At 40.8% G+C, this 26562-nt stretch overlaps 1 protein-coding gene across 5 annotated transcripts in view; it reads left to right on the top strand.

Moving 5' to 3' along the window:
* The window catches only part of SCAI (suppressor of cancer cell invasion), a 39076-nt gene that overhangs the window by 8953 nt on the left and 3561 nt on the right, over positions 1-26562 (top strand). For 2 of the 5 annotated variants that reach the window (XM_062011467.1, XM_062011466.1), the window contains exons 3-17: positions 3974-4105; positions 10783-10878; positions 11594-11680; positions 12251-12349; positions 13527-13623; positions 15000-15098; positions 16021-16173; positions 16605-16706; positions 17294-17395; positions 18719-18797; positions 20912-21011; positions 21490-21571; positions 25619-25691; positions 25979-26152; positions 26259-26359. In XM_062011467.1, the coding sequence (XP_061867451.1) occupies positions 3974-4105; positions 10783-10878; positions 11594-11680; positions 12251-12349; positions 13527-13623; positions 15000-15098; positions 16021-16173; positions 16605-16706; positions 17294-17395; positions 18719-18797; positions 20912-21011; positions 21490-21571; positions 25619-25691; positions 25979-26152; positions 26259-26359 (1576 nt within the window). Of the gene's footprint in view, positions 1-3973; positions 4106-10782; positions 10879-11593; positions 11681-12250; positions 12350-13526; positions 13624-14999; positions 15099-16020; positions 16174-16604; positions 16707-17293; positions 17396-18718; positions 18798-20911; positions 21012-21489; positions 21572-25618; positions 25692-25978; positions 26153-26258; positions 26360-26562 lie in introns of those variants that run through there. The other 3 variants (XM_062011471.1, XM_062011470.1, XM_062011469.1) reach the window with 3 other exon arrangements.

The raw sequence follows: 26562 nt of genomic DNA, 5'->3' as shown, positions 1-26562 counted from the left end.
AAGCACCCAGAGTCTTCTCTGTTCATTCTGATGTCTTAGATCAAGCATCTTCTGATCACCGCTCTCCCTCTGAAGGCATCAGTATACAATGAGATTAATTTTTGCATCTGTCTTGCTGTTGAGGTGCTTAAGATTGAGAGAGAGGAATACCATCTGACAACAAAAACGTGGTAGATAACATTTTTACAGACCATGATACAGGGCAGAGTTTTTTGAGTTTCTCTGAGGCAGTTCTGCTCAAAGCCATTTTTAGAATAAGCAATAAATTCTAAGCATGTTGATGACAGTATTGATTGTTTTATTCTAGGTCTAACATGCAAGTCTTTCTTTCTCATGGTACGAAGTACGTCTGGCAATGCAGATCAGAGCCAGGTAGCAGGTCTTTGGAATGCTGAATGGCAGAGATGTTTCCATGGCAGCAGTTGTCAATGAGGTTTTTTTAGTTTACTCCTATTAGTTGTGTTTCAGTCTTTTTTTATATCAGCATCCTATTGGTGGGCATAGTTTTTAGTGGAAATTAAAACCAGGAGCAGTTTTAGACATTCTAGCAGAAAATTCGCAGTTACACTAAGTACACCTCTTTGTTTTAAACCATTGTTTGGGTCGTGTTCAGTGATAGTTCTTTACAATGATACCCTGCCCTGGAACACATGGAGCATCCTGTGTTTGTGATGGTCATTATCTGCTTCAATGATATAAAATGTAGGGCTAATAATATGCAGTGGAACTGTTGCATTTCTCAACACAACCAACTTTTTACTGTCTTTGCTAAGTTCATATGACAGAGAGTTGTATCAGAAGTCTTTTATTGTTGCAGTAGGCACTGCCTGCCAGCACACAGTTACTTCTTGCAAATGAACCTGAACTTTTTGTTAAGATGCTAATTTTAGAGGATAGAGGGGCTTGTTATCTTCCACCAAAAATAATAATCTCTGTATTCTAATGGATGTTTTGTTCTCCCATCCCTTCCTCTCCTATTCGTTTTTCTCGTGCTTCGAGTTTGGTTTTATTTGTTTTGGGGTGATTTTTTTTTTCAGATCTCTGCTTTTTGTGCTTGTGGCAATTGCACTTTAACATGGGACAGTCAGGCATTTATTAATATTTTAACCTCTAAAGCAATACAAACTGAAGTCCTGATGTTGGTTTATGTGGTTGTTAAGATTTCAGCTAGCTCAGTTGAAGAGTGAAGGTGTAATTTTGCAGGTACTGTAGATTCACGTTTTCTGTGTGGAGCAGTTTGTTTTACCTGTAGGAATTATTCTCGGGAGTTTGACTGGAACTTAATTTCCTGCCTTTCAAAAAGTAAATCCCTGGCTATTCTAGTAAGTGTACTCCTTTTGTATGCTTCTTCATGCAAGTCTGCCCCTGACTCCTCATCCTGGCTACAAAATACCACATTTTAGCCTCAGCTCAGCATAATGGTTGCCTTAATACCATCTGTGCCTTGATTCCAACCACTGCTTTTTAATCTCTGAATCTATGAGTGAAGTAAAAAACAAAGGTCCTAGTGGAGTGTCTCCAGGGTACACTAATTTTTCAAGTCTCTGTGGAATGTCAGAATGTGCTTAAATGTGGTTTGTTTCCAAGGTTTTTCCACCAACAGTCTCTGATAAGAAGACAGGTTGTTCTCTCTGCTTTTGGCAGTTTCTTTCCATGAGCAGAAAAGGTGCTTTTGCCCTCTGCTTCAGTCATCGATCCAAATCCAGATAGGTCAGCTCTATCAGGATTTGTTTTGTTTTCAGTTTGGTAATCTCTCTCACTCTTTTTTGTCCCCCCTTTTTTTTTTTCCCAATTCTAACTTTCCACAAACTAGTATTATGCTAAATCCTTACGAACTGGCTGGGCTTGGAGTAGGCTTTCAAAATATACCTTAATTGTCTTCAACCTGGAAGAGGTTTTTTTAGTCCTTTCTCTGCAACAAGTATTTTTTTTGCCTTCCAATACCTTTGGGATCAGCAGGCTGTAAATATTCTAGCTAATCTTTTACTGATTGCATAAAAGGTCCCCTTTGCAGTGGGTCTGGCATGGTAACTACCATTGGTTTTGATTGCCTGCTCCAAGGCTAACGCAGCTTCATTTGGCCAGCGTTAGCAGCAGTTGGGGTAGCAGGGTATTATGACTTAAGGTTAGCATAAAAAACTATAGAAACTGTATTAAACATACTTTGCAATTTAAGCAAGCTCCTAAATTTTTGCAAATGTGTCTGAAGCTGCTCTGGAGTGTGTGATCTGCCCCACTGGAGTGCTGCAGGATCCAAAGGCCTCAACGCAGGATTTAGGTCGCCCTTGCTGCGGAGCACACGGGACTTAGAGTATTGTCCTTCTCCCTGAAATACCTGAATCACCTCCTGGCTATTCCTGGTGTGTGGTTTTTTAGCTCTCTCTGTTCACTTCGATGTCATATGTTGGTGCTTTAAGTACTTGGTGTTGCTTGTTTCATGCTGTGTGAGTGTAAATGTTGAGCGATTTCAGACACAGGCTGGTGCTTCACAGTATCCATGTCTTGCTTGCTAGGCTCATGCCAACAGCCCTTGACATTGTTCATCTTTGAACTCCGCTATATGGTCTGTCACTCATGTTGCAGGTATCTGTTGACACAAAGACACTTCCTGCCTTTTTCTGGAACTCTTGAACAAGCAGCTTGTGCAGTGCACCCAATGCCCTTCCACTAGTGCTTAGTGCACTGTCACGTGGGTGTGTAAATCAAGTGAATGTGTGCTGCATCTTGTCCAAACTGGAAGTCATGACACTGCTTGGTTGGTAGGACATGCTCTCTGATTTATCCCCAAAAGCTGGGGGCAGCTGCCACTTTTTTCTGCATTTGGTAGGCCTGCAGTGTTTGTTCAGGGAAGGATTTTCAAAGTCTGTTTGGTTATTGTGAAGGTTTTTCATGATAATTGATGAGAGATGCTTCTAGGTACTTTCAAATGACTGCGAGGAGTTGGCTTTGCCATTCCCTGCCTTGAATTTGGGCTTGTAGGTAATTATTTGTGTAAAGAGCATCCAAAAGAGCTTTTGCATAAATGGAAACTTGTTGCTTAACAAAGTGCTTACTGGAACAGGTAGAGAAGTTGCTGAAAATTAAAAATCTGCCCCATTAGATGTGTTTATCTTACACTAAAATTCTTAGAGCACAGAAGAGCTAAAGGCTTGGCAGCCATTTTCAGAGGCATGTTTTGTTGCTTGCAGCTGTGAAATCTGTAGCTCACCTTTGGATGATCAAAAGGATAATTTTCTATCTATGTATGTTTCAAGTAAGACTTTTAAAAGCCTTTCTGCCTTCAGAGACTTTCATATTTCCTTACTCAATGCTGGGATTATCTACATTATATCTCATTTTTTGGTTCTGATGATTACTGTACAATATGACATTTTGCTCATATGGACAGTAAAAATAGATCTGCAGGAATAATTGTGGGCAGTGCAAGCCATGGAATTAAACAGTCATGAGGAAGTAGAGAGGCAGCAGGATATTTTTCAGCATTCTGTCCAGAATTGCTATGTTTTAGCTCTAGAAACTAGGGAGCTACAGTTTTCAGCAGTTACAGAAGAAAATTAAATGGAAACAGAACTGAGGCTAGTCTCTCTAAATGCAGCTGCAGGATAAACACCTCTGCAGACAGGCAAATTTAGAGAGGATTTCTTTGTCCCAGTATGAAACCCAAGTACTGTTTGTGTTGCAGCCCTTTTGTTGGCAGTTTTGTGTTTGTGAATGCAGTCTTCAGAGTTATTTTATTTTGACTCTTTTACCACTTTTATTTTAAATTTTGCTTTGTTAATGAGTGCATTGTGCAATAATGAGTCCCATGCTTTGATTCTCAGCTGTTATTTTTAATGAGTGTTGAGAAGAGTAACCTGTAGGAGAACTGCATGCTCTTTGTTACCATCCCCATGGAACTGTACATGCATCTAAGCTGGATGAGTTCATAGTAGCCCTCAATTTTTGAGTAATGTGGCTATTTTCTTCCTCATAGGACTGAGTTTGCCCTAAAAGAAATCATGTCATCAGGAGGAGCTGAAGATGATATTCCTCAAGCAGAGAGGAAAACAGTGACAGACTTTTGCTACTTATTGGATAAATCTAAACAGCTATTCAATGGCTTAAGGTTAGTGCATTTTTGACAGTATTCCTTCAGGAAAGTGTTGGAACATACACTTTAGTATGTGAGTGATGATGAAGTCAGTTGTGCAATAAACATTTTGAACTCAAACCCAGTAAGTTTGTTTAGGAACAAACAATGTGCACCTAAATATGGGTAGTTTTAGACCATGTATGTAAGAATGTCTGTAGGAAGAGGATGTTCATGCATTTCTTTAGACAGTAGGGAAGGAAAAGTGAGGAAGGTGAATGTCTTTGTCACGTCAGTTAACAATAAACTGGAAGTTGGAAATTCTGTGAAATTGATAGAATTCATACTGAAATGTTGTGTATGAAGTACAGAATTAAGGACTAGATGTGGCTGTATACAGTCAACAACAAGCAAGTCCAAAACCCCACAGCCTCTATATCAACAAAAAAGTGGGATGAGAAGGATTGGCTAGGTGACAGGAAAGGAGGGGAGGGAATATTTTTTGGGACAAAATTTAGGAAGTGGTAAACACAAGCATCCAAACCAGAGCCTGTATGTGTCTGGTGAAAAAAAAAGCTTAATCTGAACTGCAGAGATAGGTAAAACCTGCATTTATCCATAAAACATCTGCAATAACATCTAGAAAGTGTCTAGCTGTTTTGTCAGCACCAAGGAGAAGGAGAATGAGAGAAGTTCAAGGAAAATAGTTCAGCATGGGTCAGTGATATAGACATCCTGTTTATGTCAATGTATCTTGAGTTAAAGATTATGTACTCAAGAACTGTTTTATTTCTAAGCTTCCCTGTAGAGTCTCTTAAGCAACATGATTTTTAGCTCCTGTCTTCTTGTCAGTTCAGCCTCTTACTGGTCTCTGAGTAATACTGTGTTTGGGCCCGTACAGCTTGCTGTTAGTCAAACACAGATGGTTAGCAAAGACATTTTTAATTCCCCCCTCAATTGATAATTCTTTCATGTGCTTTAGAAGTCCAAAACAAACTGTTTGTGCTCCAAAATCTGAATGGTAAATGGGCAGCAGAGACAAGGAGTTCTGGGTGATTGCATTCAACACCCCTTTTCAAGCTTGCTTAAAATTTTTCCTGAGTAACTGAAGAGTACAAATGAATACAGTTTGTGTCTGGATGTGTGATGCTTAAGTTCAGATCACAGATGTGGCAGAGTACCTACAGCCACCCTGTCTTTTCCTTTGGGCATGGAGGAGTTAGTACTTGTATCAGATGTAGTTTCTATGCATACCCATGGTACTTCACCAAAAAGAAACCTCCTTATCCAGCTAGATGAAAAGAAAATGGGAAACACCCTTGAATGAAATTTGGACAATAAAAGTAGAGAGATGGGCAATAAAAGTAGAGAGAGATGGGCTTCAGTAGTTGACTGCTGCATGACAGTAAGAACGTACCAGAACGGGAGCCTGCCTCTGTCCTTACTGTAACCTGGCCCAATTAACCTTCTTGCTTCTTGCACTGAACTGGACCACCATTTTACCTGTGGTTCCCATGGGCATAATGACTGGATAAAGCAGCATTATCATTTTCAAGTCTTTGTCCTGTTAGTGTTTTTTCTCTTCTGATTACTTCACCTGGAAATTACTTGGCAAGTATCCTAATTCTTAGTCCTGTTGCTTGCTTTTCCCTCTAGCATAAAACCCACATTTTATGTGTGCCTGACACCTTCTGTTTTGAAGATGATAATGGCCTTTGCTGATGTATTTTAAGCTATTTCTTGTCTCTACCATGTTTCATGGAAAAGAAGTGATGGGAGAGGAAGAGGACAGCATTGATTTCCTTTCAGAAATCTCCTTTGGGCACTTCAGCTACAGGGATCTGAGCCTATAGCTGTGTTGGCAGCTGCTTAGCTGTTGCTGCTGCCAAAAATGCAAGGGCCCTGCCTGCCACGTCTTTGTTTCAGTAGCATTTCCTTCCTCTCTTCCCAACACAGATGCCAAATACAGCATTTGAGGAAAACATATGATGGTCTGCCAGGGTTGCTGCTCCAAAATATACTTCATGCTCACATTACCAGTCATACCATCCTTTTGTGGCCAGATCTTCTAGAATAACCTAGAGGGGAGGTTGTCTTTCTGGTATCTGTACTCCTGTCTTTCTGGTATCTGTACTCCCGTCTTTCTGGTATCTGTACTCCCTTTTTGAACACCCTAAGTTATAAGTTAGAAACAACTGTTGATGAAGTATGTTCCAATTGCTTCTCTTTGTTCCTTTCTTCTCTCCCACTTGCTTCTTTCTTGGAAAAAAAAGGCTGGAAAGAGGGAGTGTGTTAAGAAGCAGTTATTTTCTTTTCAGTGCTAAAAGGTGCTTAAATGTGTTCAGTATCACAGAGAAGCTGGAAATGTTAGAAATGACTTCCCACATGGATCATACTTTCCCAGATTATAAGGTCTCCTTCCTCATTGTGCAGGCTGCAAGAATTATGACTGCTCTTCTTTCATGGAAAGAGGTGACATAGTTTAACCATTTATTTTATAGGCTTCTAGTAAGAAGCAAGTTGAATCTCTTAGTTTTGTTCCATGCTGCTGCTGATTTAGGAACAACAGGACCCTGTAAGCCTAAGGTAATGCTGCAGGATGTATCCTGTCTGTTACTGGGAAGGGACTGGCTTCTCACACCAGCTTCATCTGTGAGATGAGTTCCTGGTAGTGCTACTGGTGTGCTTACTGTTGTTGTGGGTTATTAGAGGTGACAGGGAAGCTACACCACAGTGCTGTTATCCTACCACTGCTTCAGTTCTGGGAATGGGAGCCTGTAATTACTACAAGCCTATGAACATAAAAGGAGATTGTCTTTTTTATCACCTGTCAAAACTGTGAATGTATTTAAAGCTTTGAATGTTAAACTACAGTTATTGTAGCCTTCCTTTTTGAAGTGTACTTCTGAGTCTCTAGGACTTTCTCAATATCTTTACATCTCTCCCTGTGTGACAACTTCCATGTGGTGCTGGCCAAACAAACCTCAGCACTATTAATTGGTTTTCAGCCAGTATTACCTGCCTTCTGCCAACAGCGTGGGTGAAATGAACTACTGATAGAAAATTTATTATGAGCACATAAGCAGTGCTGCTCTTTTCTGAGACTATACAGTCTATTCTGGACTGTCTGTGGAATTTATCCACCAGCTACCTGTGTGGTGTGCTAAAGGAACCAGTCTTCTGTGCCCTGTGTGAGAAACCCATCTTTTTAGAACATCTGACTTTGTGTCTTCACATCCAGTTTGGAATGTTTTAAAAGCCAAGAAATTGGAAACAATCAGTCCTCGATGGAGGCTCTTGTAATGAAGTGTGTAACTCTCTTCCTTGTCTGCACAGAACTGTCCTAAACCAAAGCATCACCATTCCCTCCTCAGCATCTCAATTCCTTTTGGCTGCCACTTCCTCCCTCCTGTCAAGCTGATTGACACAGTACCAGTGTGGTTGAGCACCCCTTCCACTGCCTGTTCTGTGCACAGCACTCTGAGCCAGGCACACCCCAGAGGAAACGGAGAGATGCCTTTTTCTTGGCATATCGCTCTACTATTCTTTTGTAGGTCTGGAAGTAGCAAAATGTCTTGCAATAACGTAGGTCTTTTGCTCTCAAGTTGGATGTGTAATTGCTTCTGGATTACCTGTTTGCTTCAGTGGGAGGAGCTGCATTAAAAATCCACCCTGCAGTCAGTTGACTCTTCAGTGTTCTTTTGGGCTGTTTCTCACCAAATAATGCAGATCCTCTTGTCCGACTGAAAAAACCCAACCTACACTAAACGTCCTCTTTTGCTTCTGCATGTGTTTCCTCTCAGCAAAGTCTCATGGTACGTGGGAGCTATGTGCATGATGTTGAGCACACAAAACAGTAAATGGATGGCAGCAATGGCAGCTCTGGTCTGCAAAAATCTGTGGTGAAATGCCGGTAATATATTGTCGTAAATGAAGTTTTATTAGAGCCATGTCAGAATACTATCAAAAGAACAAGTGCTACTGTCTGTTTCCATGGAGATCTTCCCCGTTCCCCGGGGAGCCAGGAGCACAGGCTTTGTGCAGCTATGCCAGCTGCAATTAGGCGAGCACGCTGCCAGCGAAAGATGCGTGTGGACACCCAGCAGTGACTGTGGACAGCAACGGCCAAACACGTGTGTGTACCCTGCACTGACACAGGCTCTTTCAAAGGCCACTGATTTTCATATATTCAAAACTAAGGCAGTCCAGGGAGTTGAACTAGGTTTCCTAAGAATGCTTGGGCTTGTACAGAGGAAGGTACGGAGTTGAGAGGGTGACAGAGGTGCACAAGGGAAGATGACAGATGAGGTACAAAGAGCGTATTAGCTTACTGATGAGAAATAGATACATAAGCATGCTGATCAGCAAATAGTTACCTGCTGACTTCTTAATTTGTGCACATACCTACTTCTCAGTGTTTGAGAGAAGAAGGCTATGTTTTCTTGTTTCCTTCTGCTAGGCCTTTGCTCAAATGTCCAATGCAACTTGGCCTGGAAAGCTCAGTTTACTACTGGTAGGATCCTTTGAGTCAATGTACTAATTCAGTCATTATTTAAGTTAGTGCCAGGGAACTTTGATTTTTGTAATATTTTTTAAAATGACTGATTTTAGTGTTGTTTTGTGTTCACTTTGTTTTTTAACATCAAAACTTGTTGCTGTGCTAATTAAACTAACACCACCTCTTGCTGTGCCAAAGCCTGCAATATATCTGAGGCGTGTATTTGGACAATTTCTTAAATTTATTTTGTTTAGATAAAATGTTTACATCTGTTGCAGCAGGAGAAGGTGAATCATTTGTTGCACTAAAAAACTTGCATGTGTTTTCATGGAGCTTTATTTGGATGAAGATGTTGGTGCTCTAGAGCATATGTTTATACCCCTGTTTACCCCTCACTACACTGAAGTATTCCAACTTCAATAGTTTAGTGGTTTGTTTCTCATGAGGATTTTCTGTAAAATCCTGCCCCAGTTCCTTGGCACCTTCATGGAGCAGCAGCAGCAAGTAGGGAAATGGCTGTCCAGGCTGGTAAAAGTCATAGCTGATAACGGTTTCATTTTGCATGTAGCAACTAAGCTAGGTCTCTTCAAGCTGTGTGGGAAGTACAGTTGGCCGATGAGCAAAGGAATATTAATTTCCTTTCCTACCTAGGGTGCTGTTAAAGCAATTTCAGTTAGCAGAAATGTGCCAGTGCCCTGCTCTGGAAATTGTAGCGTATTGCTTTGCTTGTCTTACTCCTCCAGAGGACATGGCGTGGTTTCCAGAAGGTGGTGTTGCCCTCAGCCTCCACCTCCCAGGCTTAGAAGTGGAATATTCCACTTTTCTGTGACCCTCTGCTAAAGACTGAGGTGTTGGGTGGTGCGTTAACCAGCACAGTGATTTGGGAGAGCATTCCCAGAGGAAATAATTGTTGAATCAAATGATAAAGCTGTTCTACTTGCAGAATTGTATGTCTCTTGAGTCAGCTTCTGTATAGGTTTATAAGTAACATGCTCAGTGAGACTGAGGGGTTTTAGTCTTCTCTGTTGCATTTGTTCCAAGATTCAAGTAACTCCTGGGTGATGACCTTTTGTTAGGGTTGAGAGCACAAACTGTTAAAGCTATAATCCTCAGAACTGCATCATAGTTGTGATATATTTCTGTCCTCCTCCACCTCACAACAGGTACATTCAGTGGAGATATGAAAGCAAAACTGAACAGGGTTGACTAACCAGCCCTATAGCACTGAAGACTGATATGAAAAAAAGTTGATCTGAGGTTTGAAATAGACCTAACTGTGAGTTAAAGGGTGACAAATGCTGTGGTGCTGCTGTAACCTGACCCAGTGAATGTTAGGGGTGAGCATCCATATGCTTGCATGACCCTGTGACATTTGGGCAGCTGATTTCTGTGGGATGTTATACAGTCTGTTTCTGAAATGCAGTGAACAGCCTCATACATTTAACAAAATATTATTTCCTTAATGAGTAGCAAGAAATATTCCCAGTCTCATTGAGTCTAAATTAACTGACTTCCATTAGATTATTCTGCTTGCTCTTGAGTAGGTTTGGTTTTTTACTGTGATATTTTAAGAGTCCAATTTGGCTTTCTGTGTATATAACCATAAAGTTTCTCTTCTCTTAGCAAGATGGTAAAGTGTTTTCAATCACCTGTTGAAAAGTGCGTGTAGGAACTTACCATTTCCTCTTTGGAGTGTTTCCTTGTAGAATTTTTATTCTGATGCCATTGATAAGCTCTTAGTATAGAGGAACCTTGATAAAGGCATGTTAGCATGAATTAGTATAGACTCACTTTTGCACTTTAGACTGTGATTTTCCATAAATACCAATGTTTTTACACATAATAATAACAAAATAATAATTAGGAGAGAGCACTGAAGAATTTCTTTCTTCCCCAATACATGTTTCCTTCTCATATACGCAGCCTCTTGTTTATGTGTTAAATGAATACACTGTCTGGCTTGTGGCATGTTTTCAGGGATAGTATGGTCAGATTTTGATGTATGTATGTTCTATAAACTAAAGAGGATTTCCCTGCAGATTCCAGTAGCAACAGATTCTGAGCAGCTACAGGAATCATGGTTCTCATAGTTCTGGGTGCAGGCAAAATGACAAAACATTTAAAGTCAATGCTGACGTTGCCACTTAAGCTGCTGCCACATTGGGCTGACTGGAATCTCCTCCCTAACTCTGCGTTTGTCACTTGTCTGTTGCAGGGACTTACCCCAGTATGGGCAAAAGCAGTGGCAATCCTATTTTGGGCGAACATTTGATGTTTACACCAAACTCTGGAAGTTCCAACAGCAGCATCGGTAAGGGAACGTTGTGGGCATTCCCTTGTGTTGTGTGCATTTAGGTGCAGTTTAATCTCGTGGGGATTCCCTTGTGTTGTGTGCATTTAGGTGCAGTTTAATCTCGTGGGCATTCCCTTGTGTTGTGTGCATTTAGGTGCAGTTTAATCTCTGGTATGACTGTGACGTCCAGTTAAGATTGAGAGTTGGCTGTGTTACTGAAGCATGATGAGAGGAAAAAACTTACTGTAGTGCTCATGGGCTAATGAATTAAAATGCTGCAGAGTTTTCAGTGTGACTTTTAACAAAGCCTTTTGCTTTACCTGAATGCATGTTGCTTGAATATATACCCAAGGAGAAGCTGGGATGATGCTTCCGCAGTGCAGAACCCATCTGGAATGGTGTGAAGCGTCTTGCTGCAGCGTGGGCTCTGGTGTTTCACACCTTACATTGGCTGCATGGTCTGAGTGTTCTCCTGGGAAGTTGTGACCTTTTGTTGTGCGTATCTTGTGCAACATACTTAGGTCTAGCTCTTGCAAGTTTATGCAAGATAGGTGGTCCTTGTTCTGGTGTGTGTGTGCAGTGCTGTGGGCTCTGTGAGGGGCTGCTGCTGGGAATGCTACACCAGTAATGACAGCTGAATTTGGCCCTGCAACAGTTCTTTGTCTGGTCTGGTGTGATGTTCTGAGGAACTCTGGAATGCCTTTTAATCTGTCTTTTCTCTTTTGCAAAACAGACAAGTGCTGGACAATCGGTATGGCTTGAAGCGCTGGCAAATTGGGGAAATTGCTTCCAAGATTGGGCAGCTCTATTACCATTATTAGTAAGTAAGCACAGAAAAGGATTCAGTATGGGGATGCAATGTTACTAGCAGCTCCATGCCAAACATCTGGATACTCAGTCAGGAGAAACCAATGTATCAGCTGAATTGTGGTGCCTGTTTCTGAATGAGAAGGCCCTTGGGACTCCATGGGGCTGCTGCAGAGAAAGGCCCCTGCAAGCCCAGTCCCATGCTGCTTGTCACAGTGATACTGCCTAAGAGCTTACCACCTACCTCAGAAGTGTTCCCGAGTCTGCTGTGCATGCTGCATTTAACTCTTGTGCAAAAGTGTGGTTCACAAGTTTGGGAGCTTAATGTTCCTTTAAGCTTTTCAATTAACCTGTCACCTGTACATACAGGGTACAAGATGGGCAGATTTGAGTATCTGAAATGGAATCCAAGCTCTGAAATCTGTGTTCCCTGCAGGCACAAAGAATGGGAGTCTGGCTTTCATACAGTGTTACTTGAGGGAGTTTTGCCATTGATGCACAAGATGGTTGAGGAGGCAGGGAGGAAGGGTTTGGCATGGATTTCTGTCTGAAGCAGGGAGCTAATCTGGTTCTTCTTCTGCAGCTTGCGCACTTCAGAAACCAGCTATCTCAATGAAGCTTTCTCCTTCTATTCAGCAATTAGGCAGAGGTCTTATTACTCCCAAGTCAACAAAGAAGACAGGTATGTCTAAATGAATGTCCTTGTTTTTTCAAGGCTAGAATGGTGTATGAAAGCAGCAAACAACTATAAATGGTAGGAGCAGAACTGGGGTAAAATCAGTGTTGTTGGAGGAAATTTCTTTCAGTCTTCCTTGCCATGACTAAACCCCTCAGTTATAAATAAGAGCTTTGCAGTTGAGCTGGAAGATTATTCTATTTTCTGATCCTGTCTAGACTATTAGCCCCAATGTTTTGTCATTCTGTGTCCTAAGCAATATCAATGCTGGGACCTAGTATGCTAGGGCTAGAAGATAGATAGTTGGGCTGAAGCAGAGGAACCTGTTTGATTCTAATCAGGTTTTTCACGAGAATATCAGTTAGTACTACAGTACAACAGCCATCTCTGACTGGGACAAGGTCCAAGAACTTCAGGAGGCAGAATATCTTCCTTTTAAGACACTGCACTAAGAAAGGCAGAGCTGTGTTCTGAAATGATCTGAAGTCATCATCAAGATAAATACAGAAGGTTAGTTAGGGAGTTTCCTGCCAAGCATTCAAGGATCTCTGGACTTAAACTAATTGCACGTGTCTCATCTTGCTGATGTCTAAATGATGTATGACAGAAAAAGATGGAAGTTTGCCTGCCCTGTTCTGGATTCTGTGGATCCTCTGTTGTCTTCTCTCTTACAAATCTCTCCATTTCAGTCTGAGTGCTTGAGTTGTTTTAGAGGAGGTAGCATTGACCAAGTGTTTTTGTAGATGCTGTCAGAAAGTTCTAGAAATGGATGAGTGATTATGGGCTGTGCCAACTCACCAGTTGCCCTAGGTGGGTGAACTCTCAAGTCACCTGTGATTGTCATGGGATGCAGTGGGGTCAGATAGTGCTCATGAACTGTCAAAAGGTTTGAAGAAACAGCAATTATATCTGACTCTCGTGCCTGTTCTCATGTAAGGAGAGTGAGGGGAAGGGAGAGGCTCTGGCTCTCTTGATGTATATTGCATGTCCCTGTACTCAATTTTAAATAAACCTGTAAGCAGCCAGGTAGCTATTGATCTTCACAGGAATTCAGTTAGAACTTGTAGTCTGAGGACTGTTCAGCCTTGCTCTAGTCTTAAACTCCTCCTTTCCTTTACCCCTGTTGCCTATGTATGTGCTGTTTTAATCTCAAATTTGGCTGTGGTGTTTTTGTTGTGTTTAGGCCTGAATTAGTGGTTAAGAAGCTGCGTTACTATGCAAGGTTTATAGTGGTTTGTCTCTTGCTCAACAAAATGGATGTTGTAAAGGACCTTGTAAAGGTATGTAAAAATGAAGATAAAGGTGCTAAGGGGTGGGAGGTTGCTAATTAGAGTTTAGCTCCTAATTAAGGAATCCATAATATAGTCTGTTTCAGTTGAACTACACTCATTACATCTGTTATGTTACCTGCTGCTGCACCACAACTTTTCTTTTTTCCTCATTTAGTGATTGTTTGATGGTCTGTTTGTGATTCCTTCCTTCCCCGCGGAACAAAGGCATAACATGGCTAGAGTTGTGGAAACAGTGTGATGCGAGCATTTGGCTAGAGAAAAGCTTTACAAAGCTATATAGTGACATATGAATAAACTGGAAGATGCATGTTATTCATCTGAAAATGTGGGGATCATCTTAAGTACATCTTCATTCCTGTAGAAGATTGAAGATGTTGGAATCTCCACCAGCAGATCTTCATGACACACTGTTGCTTGGGCAACCAGTGTCCTAGCTTGGTGTTGGGCTTTATTGCTATTCCTTTCCAAACAGCTAACACTCTGTCCCATGTCTAGAACACAGCTTGGATGCATTTTGCACCAAATTAAACCTTGCTAAATGATGTAGATATGACTATGGAATTGGAGAGGCTGGATTTGTATGCCTGTGCTGTGGGAGTATAAACACAAGTGTTTTAGGTACAACAAATAGAGTACAGGCCAATGTTGATCATTGCATCTCTAGTGTATCTGACATCCAACATAGTGAATACCTTCTGTGAATCAGACATTTCCTAATGACACTTTAAGCTCAAATGATTTGATAGCACTGTTTGAACACCAAGTAGAAGTATTCCAATAGCTGCAGCCTAGATAGGGCGATACCCTTCAACAAAGGAACAGCATGCTTCTCCTGACAGCATATGCTTCCCAAACCCCTCTTAACAACCTTGCTGCAAGCAGCTTCTGCTACTGACAGTTTTGTGTAGGTTGCATTACTGTCTTTGTGTCTAAGCTTGCTTGAACTGCTAGCTTAGCTCAGTAGCAGCTAAAAAAGCCACATCATCCACTTTCTCAATGTATATAAAGTTACTTGTAAGCTGAAATTTGAGCCCTTGGTATCCATAGCTTATGGTAATAAACAGTGACATTGCTGTATGGGAGTGGGATAGTTATACCTAACTCCAGATATTCTTTGCATTTGGACCTACTTAAAAGACATTTTGCATTGCCAAAACTCAGTGTAATGTTGGCATTCTGTCTCCTGAAAGCGCGTTTTGGCTGGCATGTTAGTCATGAGTGTGCTGCATATGTTCTCCAGTTAGTTATTTTGTTATGTTCTTCTGAAGGGCCAGTAGAGCTAACTCAATTGCAAAGTTCCTGACAGCCTGTTAGGCTTACAGTTTAAGAAATGGCAATGTCTGTCTTTGAACTTTTCACATCAGGAGCTGTCAGATGAAATTGAAGATTACACACATCGTTTCAATACTGAAGATCAAGTGGAATGGAACCTGGTTCTTCAGGAAGTGGCAGCATTCATTGAGGTGAGAATGCCAGTCCCTTTTAGTTGTTAGTCTAAAAGTAAAATTTTCTGTTTTCTTCATTGAAATGTTCCTGTATCACCACCTCTGTGTGGTGAGCAGGTGTGCCACGTGCAGGGACACTATTCCTGTCCCATTTATTGAGATGTTCACAGAAGTAACATTGAAGTGTCTAAAGAGTCGGTCCTGGTCATGTAATGTGTTGAAGACAGAAGCATAGAGCTGGGATACAACTGATCACCTTGTTGGCTTTACTCTTGATGTTCAGCAAATGGTGGAAGTGAAAGCACAGCAATATTTTGGAGAGACTGTCAACTCTAGTTCTGTTGTTGTGGAAGCCAATCCAATTTGCTGATGCTTTGGTTGTGTTTCAGAGTGTACTTCGGTGGACCACTGGTCTGTTATGCTGGCAGTGCATAAGCAGTAGATAGTGGAAAATAAGGTGTAAGAGTGGCAGTTAATGGACAGGCTGTGAGCAGAGTTGTAATGTGAGTGACTTGTCTGTTGAAAAGAAATGAGACAGTCTTCTGCTTTCCTGCTTTTGTACCAGATGCCACTATGTAACATGAGTATTTATTTCAGTATTGCCAGAATGGGTGACAGCATTATCATTTGCTCATCTCCTGTGCTATTTATGAACCAAAGTTGTGTAGGGATATTCTGTATTGTAGGAGTGTTTCCTCAGGTACCGAAATCCCGAAGCAGGGTTTATTTGGGGAAGTGTATTTGTCTCTTTGCTCTACCTTCATGTGCTTTTACCATGTATTGACTTGCAGACACATATACAAAGATGTGAATGTATGGCAAATTGATTTTAAAACTCTGTCTCAGTTATGAAACGTTTACTGCCAGTGATGAGACCTTTGGACTTTGCAAATCTGTATGGTTTCTTGAATTCCTGATCTGTTCTGATTGCTTTTTTTAGGCAGACCCTGTCATGGTTTTAAATGATGACAACACCATTGTAATCACCTCGAACAGGCTTTCTGAAACAGGAGCTCCGTTGCTAGAGCAGGGGATGATCGTGGGACAGCTTGCTCTTGCGGACGCGCTGATTATTGGGAACTGCAACAACCAGGTAAAGGAAATTCCAGGGAATTGGATTCGGAGTCCTTCCCCCTGTGACATCCCTTCTGATTATACAGTAGAGGTTCCAACAGAAGCAAAATGTTCTGATTGTGATGTTTGCAGTGACAGCAAGAAGAAATGGTTCTCAAAAGTGAGAGCTAAAATGAAATGTAAGATATTAGACCTGTGGTATTGAGCTCTTATTGCTTATATTCATCATGTCAATTGATGTTCTTAATCCAGCATAAGAAACCTCTATGATATGTCTAGGAAAAGCTTGACTTAGGCTTTCACGTGATGTACTCCAGCTTGTTGCAATTTCAGTTGCAACAGGAAGGGGTTTGCAAAAGACATTCATGATCTGTCTGCTGTTACCTGGATAATCACAGATAAATATTGTTTTATCTGTATCTGTCAAAATCAACTGTTTGACTCTTGCAGGTCAAGTTCAGTGAATTAACAATTGATATGTTCCGAATGCTACAAGCACTTGAAAGGGAACCAATGAATTTAGCATCACAAATGAACAAACCTGGAATGCAGGTAAGTTTGATTCAGGGACAAACATGGCAATAGGTTAAACTTTTGTTTTGTTTTAAATGCTTTACTTTTTCAGTGATGTTGCTGTGCAGAGATGGTTAGTAAAGCTAGTGGAACTCTTTCTTGAAGCTAGTGAAGAGTACTTCAAACCTGTGGAGTTTGATACAAGTGATATCTGGCGGTTTTTAAAGTTAATAATCTTGCTAAGTCTGAAAGTTAAATAGACCCCTCAGAGAAAGCATAAAAATATTTTATTTGGAGGAGGAAGGAGGAAATGTGTAGATTTTAACTTGTTTAATTGAGATGAGGAGTGAATTTTTCACTCTTTTCTTGGGTTATGCTTTAGAGAGTAAGAAGGATTTAGCTAACAAATTCAGACAAGGGAGAGAATATCAAGCTCTGGTTCAAATGCTCTGCATCTTGCTTTACTGCATAGCAGGAAATACAGCATGGGCAGACCATTTGTGTGGGAACTATGTTGAAGACGAGCATTCTAATAAATAAAAATGTAGAGAGTTATGAAACTGCTTTGGTAACACAGCTGTGTGTATGGTTTTTAGTGTTGTGTCTTGTTTGTTTTTTTTAATCAGGAGTCAACAGAAAAACCAGCCAGGAGGGAAAATCCCCACAAATACCTACTTTATAAACCAACTTTTAGCCAGCTGTATACATTTTTAGCAGCATCATTTAAGGTTTGTGAAATTGGTGAATTTACTTGTAATAGAAAAATACCCCCAATGGCATGTGACACTGAACACAATGGGGTCAAAGTAATCTTTTGTACGTCAAGGTAATGAAGACTTTTTGTCCTTAATATGTTCAATATGATTTTCAGAGAGGATGGAAATATTAAAGATACATGTAATTTGTGTAATAAAGGCAAATCTGTTGAATGTGGTGTAATGTAATAGTTGTATTAGGTACACACACATATATACTCTCCTTTATATACATAAAAATTAGAGATATTAGAGATATATGTGATATAGAAAAAACAATTTTATATGTGATATAGGAAATATTTCTCTTAATAAGAGCTGTGGAGAACAGAAAGATTGGTAAGCTTCCAGTTCTGTATCCCATTTGAAATGTGTCTCTCTCTTGCATATGGTATGTTTTTATTGGCCTGTCCTATTTTGTAACATGCTGCTCTCTTCCATGTAAGTAATCTATACATTTCTAGACTTTTAAAAATACAGTTGTTGTGTTTATCTTAATAAAGTTGCTCAGTTAGCATAATGACTTGCACAAGTCATTGGCTTGTGACTGCACAGGTCAGCAACGTAGGATTTAGTAGTAAAACCGTATGAATCCTATAAGGAAACAAGTTTCAGTTTGTTTCAAGAAACAACTGTAAAGAAACAGCTGTGAGGTAAAGCAAGAGCATCTTTAGTGCTTTGAATTTTGGGTTCCTGCATGTCAGCCTTTTCCAGAAATTAAAAGCATCTGTTTCCTCATGCAAATAGCCCATTAGAAAGGTGGAAAATAGATTTCTTCTGCAGGTCTATACAGAAACCTGGATGTGTTGTGCTTGCTGTCCAGCTGAGAAAGGTCAGGGGGAAGAGGCAGATATTGCAAAACTCTAGATTATTCAGAGAGAAAGAACTTCTTTTAGGATCCTGAATTGTTTGGGAGTTAAGATCTGCATGGGCCTTGGCAGCTTTTGGTTTCCATATCCTGGAAAGCCTCAGATCTAGTTAGATAGTAAGAGACTATGTGGAAGCAGATGCTTTTTTAATGTTGTTTGAACCTGTAATATCAGCCTAGACATCTCTGTGGGAATAAAAGTATGAACATATAATCAGTTTACAGTTCTTTCTGTGTACTCACCTTTCTGAAGGGGTGTGTATGTGGTGGGGAAGGGTGTACACACATACGATGAGCAGAGAAAGGGAAGGCAGAAGCAGGAGCAACACAATCTTAAATGAAAATGTATTTATGAAGATGATGACTGAATATTAAAATAAGCTTACACATTTCTTCCCTTGCCACTCTTCTCTCTATTTGAATTTCAGGAGCTGCCTGCAAACAGTGTGCTGCTGATTTACTTGTCTGCCACGGGCGTGTTTCCATCAGGTCGTTCGGATAGTGAAGGTACAATAAAGGAATGCTCCCTGTCATGAACAGGGCTTGAATTCTCTTTATGTTCCAGGACAAGTGACCGAGAAAGATGTCACAAAGCTCCTTCTAAAAGACAAGTCAATTTTATTCTCCTGTCTGCTTAGTAAGATAGTTTTTTTCTCCACAAACAATAGTTAATTCCCTGCTTTAATTAGTCTGCATTAACCTGAGACCTCTTTAAAGGACATATCCAGTTTTTGATGCATCTGAAGTATTAAAAGCTTCACCAATTTTGGAGACCACATGGCTCAATTGATGCATCAGTGCAAAGTTAATTAAATAGCTAAATGGCACTTTGTGATTCTTTCCAACCTCTGGTGCTATGAGAGCATATGGTCAGGAGATGGGTGGTAAAAGGGCTGAAGTGTCTGCAGGGACCTGCTCTATTTGCACGCTTGTTAACCTGACAATTCAAGCCCTTCTCATGATTTTTGACGATTCCCCTCACCTCATCCTCCTGTTCTTTGAAACCTAGCAGAATATTTGGATGCAGATGCAATCTAAAAGCTGAAACCTGGTTGGCTGAAGTAAACACAGTCAAATGATCTGTTTATGCAATTTAAGGAGGAAAAAAAAGTTTTTAACATCCTAAATATTGTACACACCTCATCTGTTTGAGACTTGCATTCCTTTATAAGATGCATGCCTTGTCCACCCCAGTGCATGATTTATAGAGCTGTCAAAATGTTAAAGGAAAAAAAATCCCTGTCAGCTTTGGTTGTGGCAGTGATTTTTTTTTAAATCCTTTTAACATTTTACTTTTGCTGCAGCTTGGTGATAGGCTCCAGCTAAACCCTGTGCTTTAAAGCCTGTGATATGTCCACTTCACCGCATGTGTTGTTTCAGCTTAATACCTTACTGTAGAGGCACCCAGGCTCTGTCATCCGAAGAGCTGCATAGTCACGTCCATTTTCATTAAAGGAATCCCATTACAACTGCATTCTTTTAATAAGGTAGTGTACTCTGCACAGAGCAAAAAGTTCTGCCTTATTAAAAGGGAGAGCAGCTGCAAGTTGCACTGTTTATTGCTTGAAAGCCATTTGTGTTTGATGGATCATGAGAGACGTGTAACAGTGCTAAATTAATGTGTGTTCTGTTCCTAATTTTGTATTCCCAAAGCTTCCCTTGCAATGGAAAGGTGCCTTGTGTGTCCCAGCTTGAGAAATATTGCATTTGGTGGCCAAACATGGGTCAGCCATCCCTACAAATGTGTGACAGAATACGAAAGTCCAGTACCTTCTTTGACTAACATTAGTGACATTTCACACCCATGTCAATGGCAGAAATATTTCCTGGTATCTCGAGCACACTTTTGTGTGTAAGATTTGATACGTTTTGTAGCCATTACTTTCATCTTTGCTCTCCATCAGACAGCTGGGTGGGTAGCTCAGTCCTGCAGACTTAGTGGAGTGTCTCTTTAGCTTCCTGTGGAACACGTGTCCAGGCTGTGTGCCTGCAAACACTCTGAATTCTGGGTTGAAAATCTTAAAAACATTTTGCTACAGATTTCAAATCTGGCTAAAATAGTTCAGTCCTTTCTAGGAGTGCTGAAAGCATATTCAGTCTCTGAGCTCTCCCTTCTCCCCTATGCAGCGTTAAACTGCAGATGACAGTAGTGTATCTCTTCTGAGAGGCAACAGGGTTTATTATTGGTTCAGCCTTATTTTTTGCTCAGATTGTGAATCTAGAATATACCATCTGATCTGGTAATTTCACAAAGGTATGGACTTGGCCTGTATGAAATGTGTAATGGGCTTTGGTCTTTTTGTCATGTAGTGTAGCAGGAGCTGGTGTTTGGATCTTCTCTATTATGTTTGTGGATAAATAACAAATAAATGATTAGAAGTCATGAAGTTTCGTTGCTGACTTCTATTTGATAGATGCTGAAACTACTAAAAATGCATAAAATGTAGTATGTGATTAGTAAAGTCTCTGGATTCCTTTGTCCTTTCCTCACAACTGCAGTAGTTCAGATTCACTTAGTGTTCTGGGATTGGTGGTTGCATCCTTCCTTTCATATAATCATTAAATCTGTCACAGAGGTGAGTTGCCTCTGCTAATTTCAGTGTTGGTTTTGCCATGTGTAGGGCCATATGATTTCGGTGGTGTTCTGACAAACAGTAACCGGGACGTTATAAACGGGGATGCCATCCACAAGCGAAACCAGTCCTACAAGGAGATGCACTGGTAAGTTTCATGACTGTGACAACTGCAAATCCAGAAGAACTTGTCTTTCACAGGGAAAAATGCATCAAGCTTCTTGAATTCAAACTCTTCAGTGCAGGACATTGTAAGGTAGATTAGCTTGAAGTGGAACAATTAGAAATTACTATGCAACTCTGATTTGAACACTCAAAGTATTACTGTGACTTAAGCTTTCCAGTAATAAAGAATTAACATTAAATTAATGGTGGATGGCTTCTCAAGAACACAGACATCTCTTGTTGGGAAGGAACTAGTAAGAAGTCCCAAGAGCCCATGTTATAGAGGATACTAAATTAGTTTTGCAGTTATTCATCTCCAAGGATAAACCTGAGGACTGGGGCATGGGGAATCTGCTTGCTTTTTGTTTGGATATAAGCAGTTGTGTGTCTGAGAAACTTGTGCACTGTTGCAGCTTTGCAGCAGTTCTAGTGCTCTGTGAAGCATCCCTTTCTCTTTGCAGTCTTCACCCTGGAGATCTCTACCCTTTCACAAGAAAGCCCCTGTTTATCATTGTGGACTCTTCAAACAGTGTCGCCTATAAGGTAAGGCTCTTGAAGGTAGCTACTCTTAGGGCAGGTTACAGTGTCAACCCCTAGTTAGTTTACACTTTTAACAGGCTATTTTTTTTAACAGTTTGTATTCAGTCTTTCTTTTCTTTTGAGGTTGTGCATGCTAGTCAGGATCTCATCCTATGAATAGGAACAAGAAGGAGAAGCACATGAACAACCGCTCATTGGAAAGTAATAAATCCTGCTGGAGGGAAAAAAGGTTCAAGATTTCCAAGGTCTCTGGTGGGAGGTTTATTTTTGTTATATACCAAAGACAAATCTTGGTGTGTGTGTGGGGGGGAGGGAGATAACTAATCTGCTTTTGTTTTTCCAGTCATCCAGCATTCAGTTGCTTTCAAGCAACAGAAGGGAGTCAAAGCCTTGAGCCTGGTCTTATAAAACACGGGGTGTCTGTGTCTGAAAAGTATCTGAACCAAGGAAATAACAAGACTCAAATTAGCATCCAGTGTTACTGTAGAGTGGTCTGTGCTTGGACAATGACCTCCTACCTAGGGTGCTGTGGATTTACAATAGGATTACTCCATGCCAAATCACCTTTGGGACTCTGCAGTTTGGGTAATACAGAAGCAGGCATTTCCAATCTCAGTTGCCAGCTGAATCTGGATGGCGTTCTGACATCTATTTCGTTCATGAATGGGATATTAAGAATGTGCTGTATCTGGGGAAAGTGCCACTTCCTTCTGCTTTCCTTTTTATAGCTCCATTATGTGTAGTGAGGACAGGGAGCATTCACAGCTGCGTTTCAGAGGAGGAATAGGGACGTCTAGTGGCCAGATGAGCTGTTTCCTTGTTCAGTAGCCAGTCTGTGTCATTTGTTGTAAAGGTGTTTGTGGGCCAGAGAGGCAGTAAGTCGGTGATCAGTATGATTCTCATTAATATGATTCAGAGTAGTTCTGTATTGAGCCAGGGAACTTTTACCTGGCAGTCTTAGAGGTCTTCTCTAGAGGGTTTTTGGTTTGTTGTCATGCATTTCAAAGGCCTTTCAAAATGCTACTGCATTTAACTTCACCACTCAAAACTGCTTTTGGTTAAGTCCCCTTCCCCATTTAAAGGGAGGGAAGCACAATTAGAATGACTTATTTGTCTTTCTGAGAAAAACAGGATTTAAAAAAGTGTATTCAGGATTTAAGATCTCACATTCATTTTCCCAGTCTGTTGCCATTGGACCTAGTGCTGTGTGGGGATGGGTTTAGGTGGTTTGTTTTCAGCTGGAGGTAGATGGCAGAACCCTCAGTCTCAGTACTTTGCAGCCCCTGTAAGTTCTTGCCTGTCGTTATTCTGTGTGTGCTTACATGCTTGGTTCCTTGTCACCAGGGTACTCTGACAGTGCTGTCCTGTGACTGTCCTCGGGGTATGTTGTGAGATTCTTTGTAGACACAAGCAAAGAAGTTCTGTGGAATTGTGTGAGAAGTTGAAGTCAGTATACTGCCTTTTTTCCACATGACTGCTCAGATCTTTTCTGATAGGACAGTAACTATCCTGACATTTAAATGTCACTGCTAGCAATACTGGCAGTAACAGCAACTGCTCACACTTCTTTTTCTACAGCCCATTTCTGCTCTCCTGCACACGTTCTCTTCCCTTCCTTCTCTCTGAAGGGCTTAAGTGGTGATGAGTGAAAGTAAAGTCCTACCAGGAAGTGACTTGCCAGCTTGTCAAATCATCAGCACTTGAACAGCTTCCTCCCCTGTATATTTAGCTGGAAGTGGAAGATAATTGCCAATCGAGCACATCTACTTAAAGCCATGAGTTTATTTTTTTAACACTTCATTTAAATATAGATGCCTGTGCTCTTGAAGGTTACCACTGGATATGTGGATGAAACAATATTTTTAAATCAGTATCTTCTTGTGTCTGTGATTGTCTAAGATTATAGTCAAAACAAAATCCCCAACCAGTAAGAATGCAAGGCCTTTGTCAGTGATGTGGTGTAAATACTCAGCTTAGCAGAGCTTGCGTGTGGAGTGACTTCTTTTGGAGGTGAGGGGTAGTTCTTTTTTGGAAAGACATGTATGGCATGCATTTTAAAAAGCAGAAATGCTTCTGTTGGAAAACTTCAGTACTGAAGGTAAAAACCAGAGTCAATTTTGAAACAAAAATGTGGTTTACCCTTTTTGGAGTTGTCCATTCACTGAAAGGTCAGGCATTCCTTATCCAGAGCTGCTCCCAACATCTAGAGTGCACAGCAGGTTTTCATTCCATGTATGTCCACAGCAGTTTTCTGTGGAAATGAGGAGTGGAGGAGGTGGTGCTGGTGAGTGGATCCTGGTGTTTGCTTGGGCTGTAGGAAACAGTTGTGTCTGGGCAAGAGCTAAGACAGGTACCTGGAAGACCAAGAGTCTTGTCTCTGAATCTGTAGTTCAGACACAGTCGCCGTGTGAGCATCTGTCTTCCAAAGAGCACATTCTGTGTCAAGCCCTCTCCTTTCTCCCCTTTGCAGGACTTATGACCTATGTTGATTTAACCTCTGCCAGGACAGAGTCCAAAATAATCTCCGATGCTCAGTGAGCAATAACTTTTTCTGATACAGGAGTGACCCTTGGTTTTGCTTTACAGCTGTAGGCAGTGTTTAATTGCATTGTCATTTTTTATTGATGGAGTGTATAGAAAGTGCTTTGGTCTTTGAATGGCACAAGATAGACTTTAACGTGTCTGTTCATCAGTACTACACATACATGTTACTTGACCATGTAACCTGCCAGTGTGTGTTCAGTTCAAACTGGGAATGTCTGGCACAACTATGCCTGCAGTTTTGAATGTTTCTTTATAGTACAGTTTTACTAATGACTGGATTGTCCTGCAGTTACTGTCTTCAGATAGTAATAGCCTTTGTTTCTTCATTAGAAACCAAACCTTAGTGTGTAGCACTATAAATCTCCTTTGGGTTCTTAATGAAATAGAAGGGTGTTTAGGACCAGTCAGCACTCTGTCAGATATGGGAAGTGTTTTACTGTGACTAGACTAGATTACTGTCTGTAGTATTTAGCAGACTTAGACTAAAATAATTCTGTGAAACGAAATTAATTGAAATTCACTTCCCAGAAGGGAAAGTTCCATTTGAATTGAGCAGAAGGAATTACAGAATCATCAACAAGGTAATTTTTTCAAAGCAGATGCTTCTGGTGATGGATGCCTTATACTCATAGCCTGCAAATGTTAAGGATGCAATCTGCATCTGTGTGTTGCAGTCGTGCTCTGGGGCGTTGCTTGAATGTGAACGCTGGTAGGATGCAGACATGACCACTTACATTTCCTGAGGCTTTGCAAGCCTTCAGTTGGAAGAAAGCTGTTTTGGTGAGACAAATGACAGCTCAGGAGGTCATTTATTTTTCTTTCTTGGTGGTAATTATTAGCAATCTGTGTACGTACCAGACAGAGACACCTGGGACTGTTACCAGGTAAATGTTGGTGAAACCGGACAAAGGTGTTGTTTGAGGTTGGAGAAATTCCTGTGTAACAGGACACTTGGGCAATATTTAAAGTGCTGGTGGAAAGTGTGTGAAATGAGTAGTGTAAAGTGAGGGTGAGCAGTCATTAAGGTTATGACATATTTGCTTTAAAGGAAACAGAAATGCCTCTGGGCATTTCTGTGTCATCAGAAGCAGTTCTTCCTGCTAGAAAGCAAAGGGAAAAGAAATGGCTTTGACTGGATAGCTGAGTTGGTGTGGAGGAAAGATGCTAGATGGATTTTGACCTGAAAACCAATGACTTTCATTTTCACTGCAGAACATGATTTTTTTCCAAGTACTGTATTACTGCTGAGAGGCACACTGCCATGAAATTAGTGCCTGCTCTCAGCAGTGAAATAAGAGAATCTGAATTCCTGAAATGTAATGGGTTGTATTCCTTCTGTGCCATGATCTACAAGTCCACTTGTCAGCCCTACTGCCCATGGTGAACTGTCTAATGGGCTTAGTGTGTTCTCTGTCATTAACAGTCTTTGTTTGTACCCTTAACCTGCTGAATATTCAAAAGCAAGCAAAGTGACCATCAATACTTCAAAATTCTTCTCTGTTACAGAATTTCACAAACTTGTTTGGACAGCCATTGGTGTGCTTGCTTTCTCCAACAGCATATCCAAAAGCATTGCAAGGTATGTGAGGCATTGCATGTCCTAACAAGTTGAATTGCATCAGATATCTGTCTCAATCACATATAACCTCGATTGTTCAGGGAAAGACAGCTTTTTTCATTATTAGATAATATCTAACTCAGACCAACGTTCCCTGAGCAGATCTGCCACAAGAGTAGAGAAGATGTAACTAACCCAAAGGAGTAGTTCCTCAGTTACAGTATTTAGTGGGTGACTTCATTCTGTGGCAGGGACAGCTGTTCTGTTTCTGTGCCAAACGCATCTCTTTGTCTATTGATTTTTTTTAGATCAGTCTCAGCGGGGTAGCCTCTTCACACTCTTTCTGAACAATCCTTTAATGGCATTCCTATTTGTCTCTGGATTATCAAGCATGCGCAGAGGACTGTGGGAGAAGTGTCAAGATTACCTTAGGAAAATCAACCGAGACATTGCCCAGCTGCTGACCCACTCCAGATCCATCGGTATGTGCCTGAAGCGCCCCCAGGTCTCTCTCTTTTATTTTCTTAAAAACAAAAAACAATTACAAAATCAAACGTTCCCAAATGTGGGTTTTTTTCTCCTCTACAGATCAGTCTTTTCTCCAGTTTTTTGGGGATGAATTTCTTCGCTTGCTTCTGACAAGATTTATCTTCTGTTCGGCCACTATGAGGATGCACAAAATTTTCCGGGTATGCAGGATATCTGTCCCTTTGTGAGAAGGAAGGCTCAGCATATCACTGTGACTTCAGAAAGATAACTAATGCTCTCATGCTAATGCTCTCAGCTTCTATTGAATCTGAAGCCTTGACTTGCTGAAGCCCCATTCCTCTACATAAGTAGCAGACACACTCTAATTCGTTCACGTCACTGAACAGCCTTGTCTGCTGGAAAA

The sequence above is a fragment of the Colius striatus genome, chromosome 19 (assembly GCF_028858725.1).
Source record: "Colius striatus isolate bColStr4 chromosome 19, bColStr4.1.hap1, whole genome shotgun sequence".
In the NCBI taxonomy this organism is placed as follows: domain Eukaryota; kingdom Metazoa; phylum Chordata; class Aves; order Coliiformes; family Coliidae; genus Colius; species Colius striatus.
The sequence above is the reverse complement of the archived record's forward strand: the minus strand, read 5'-3'. Positions and strand labels throughout refer to the sequence as shown.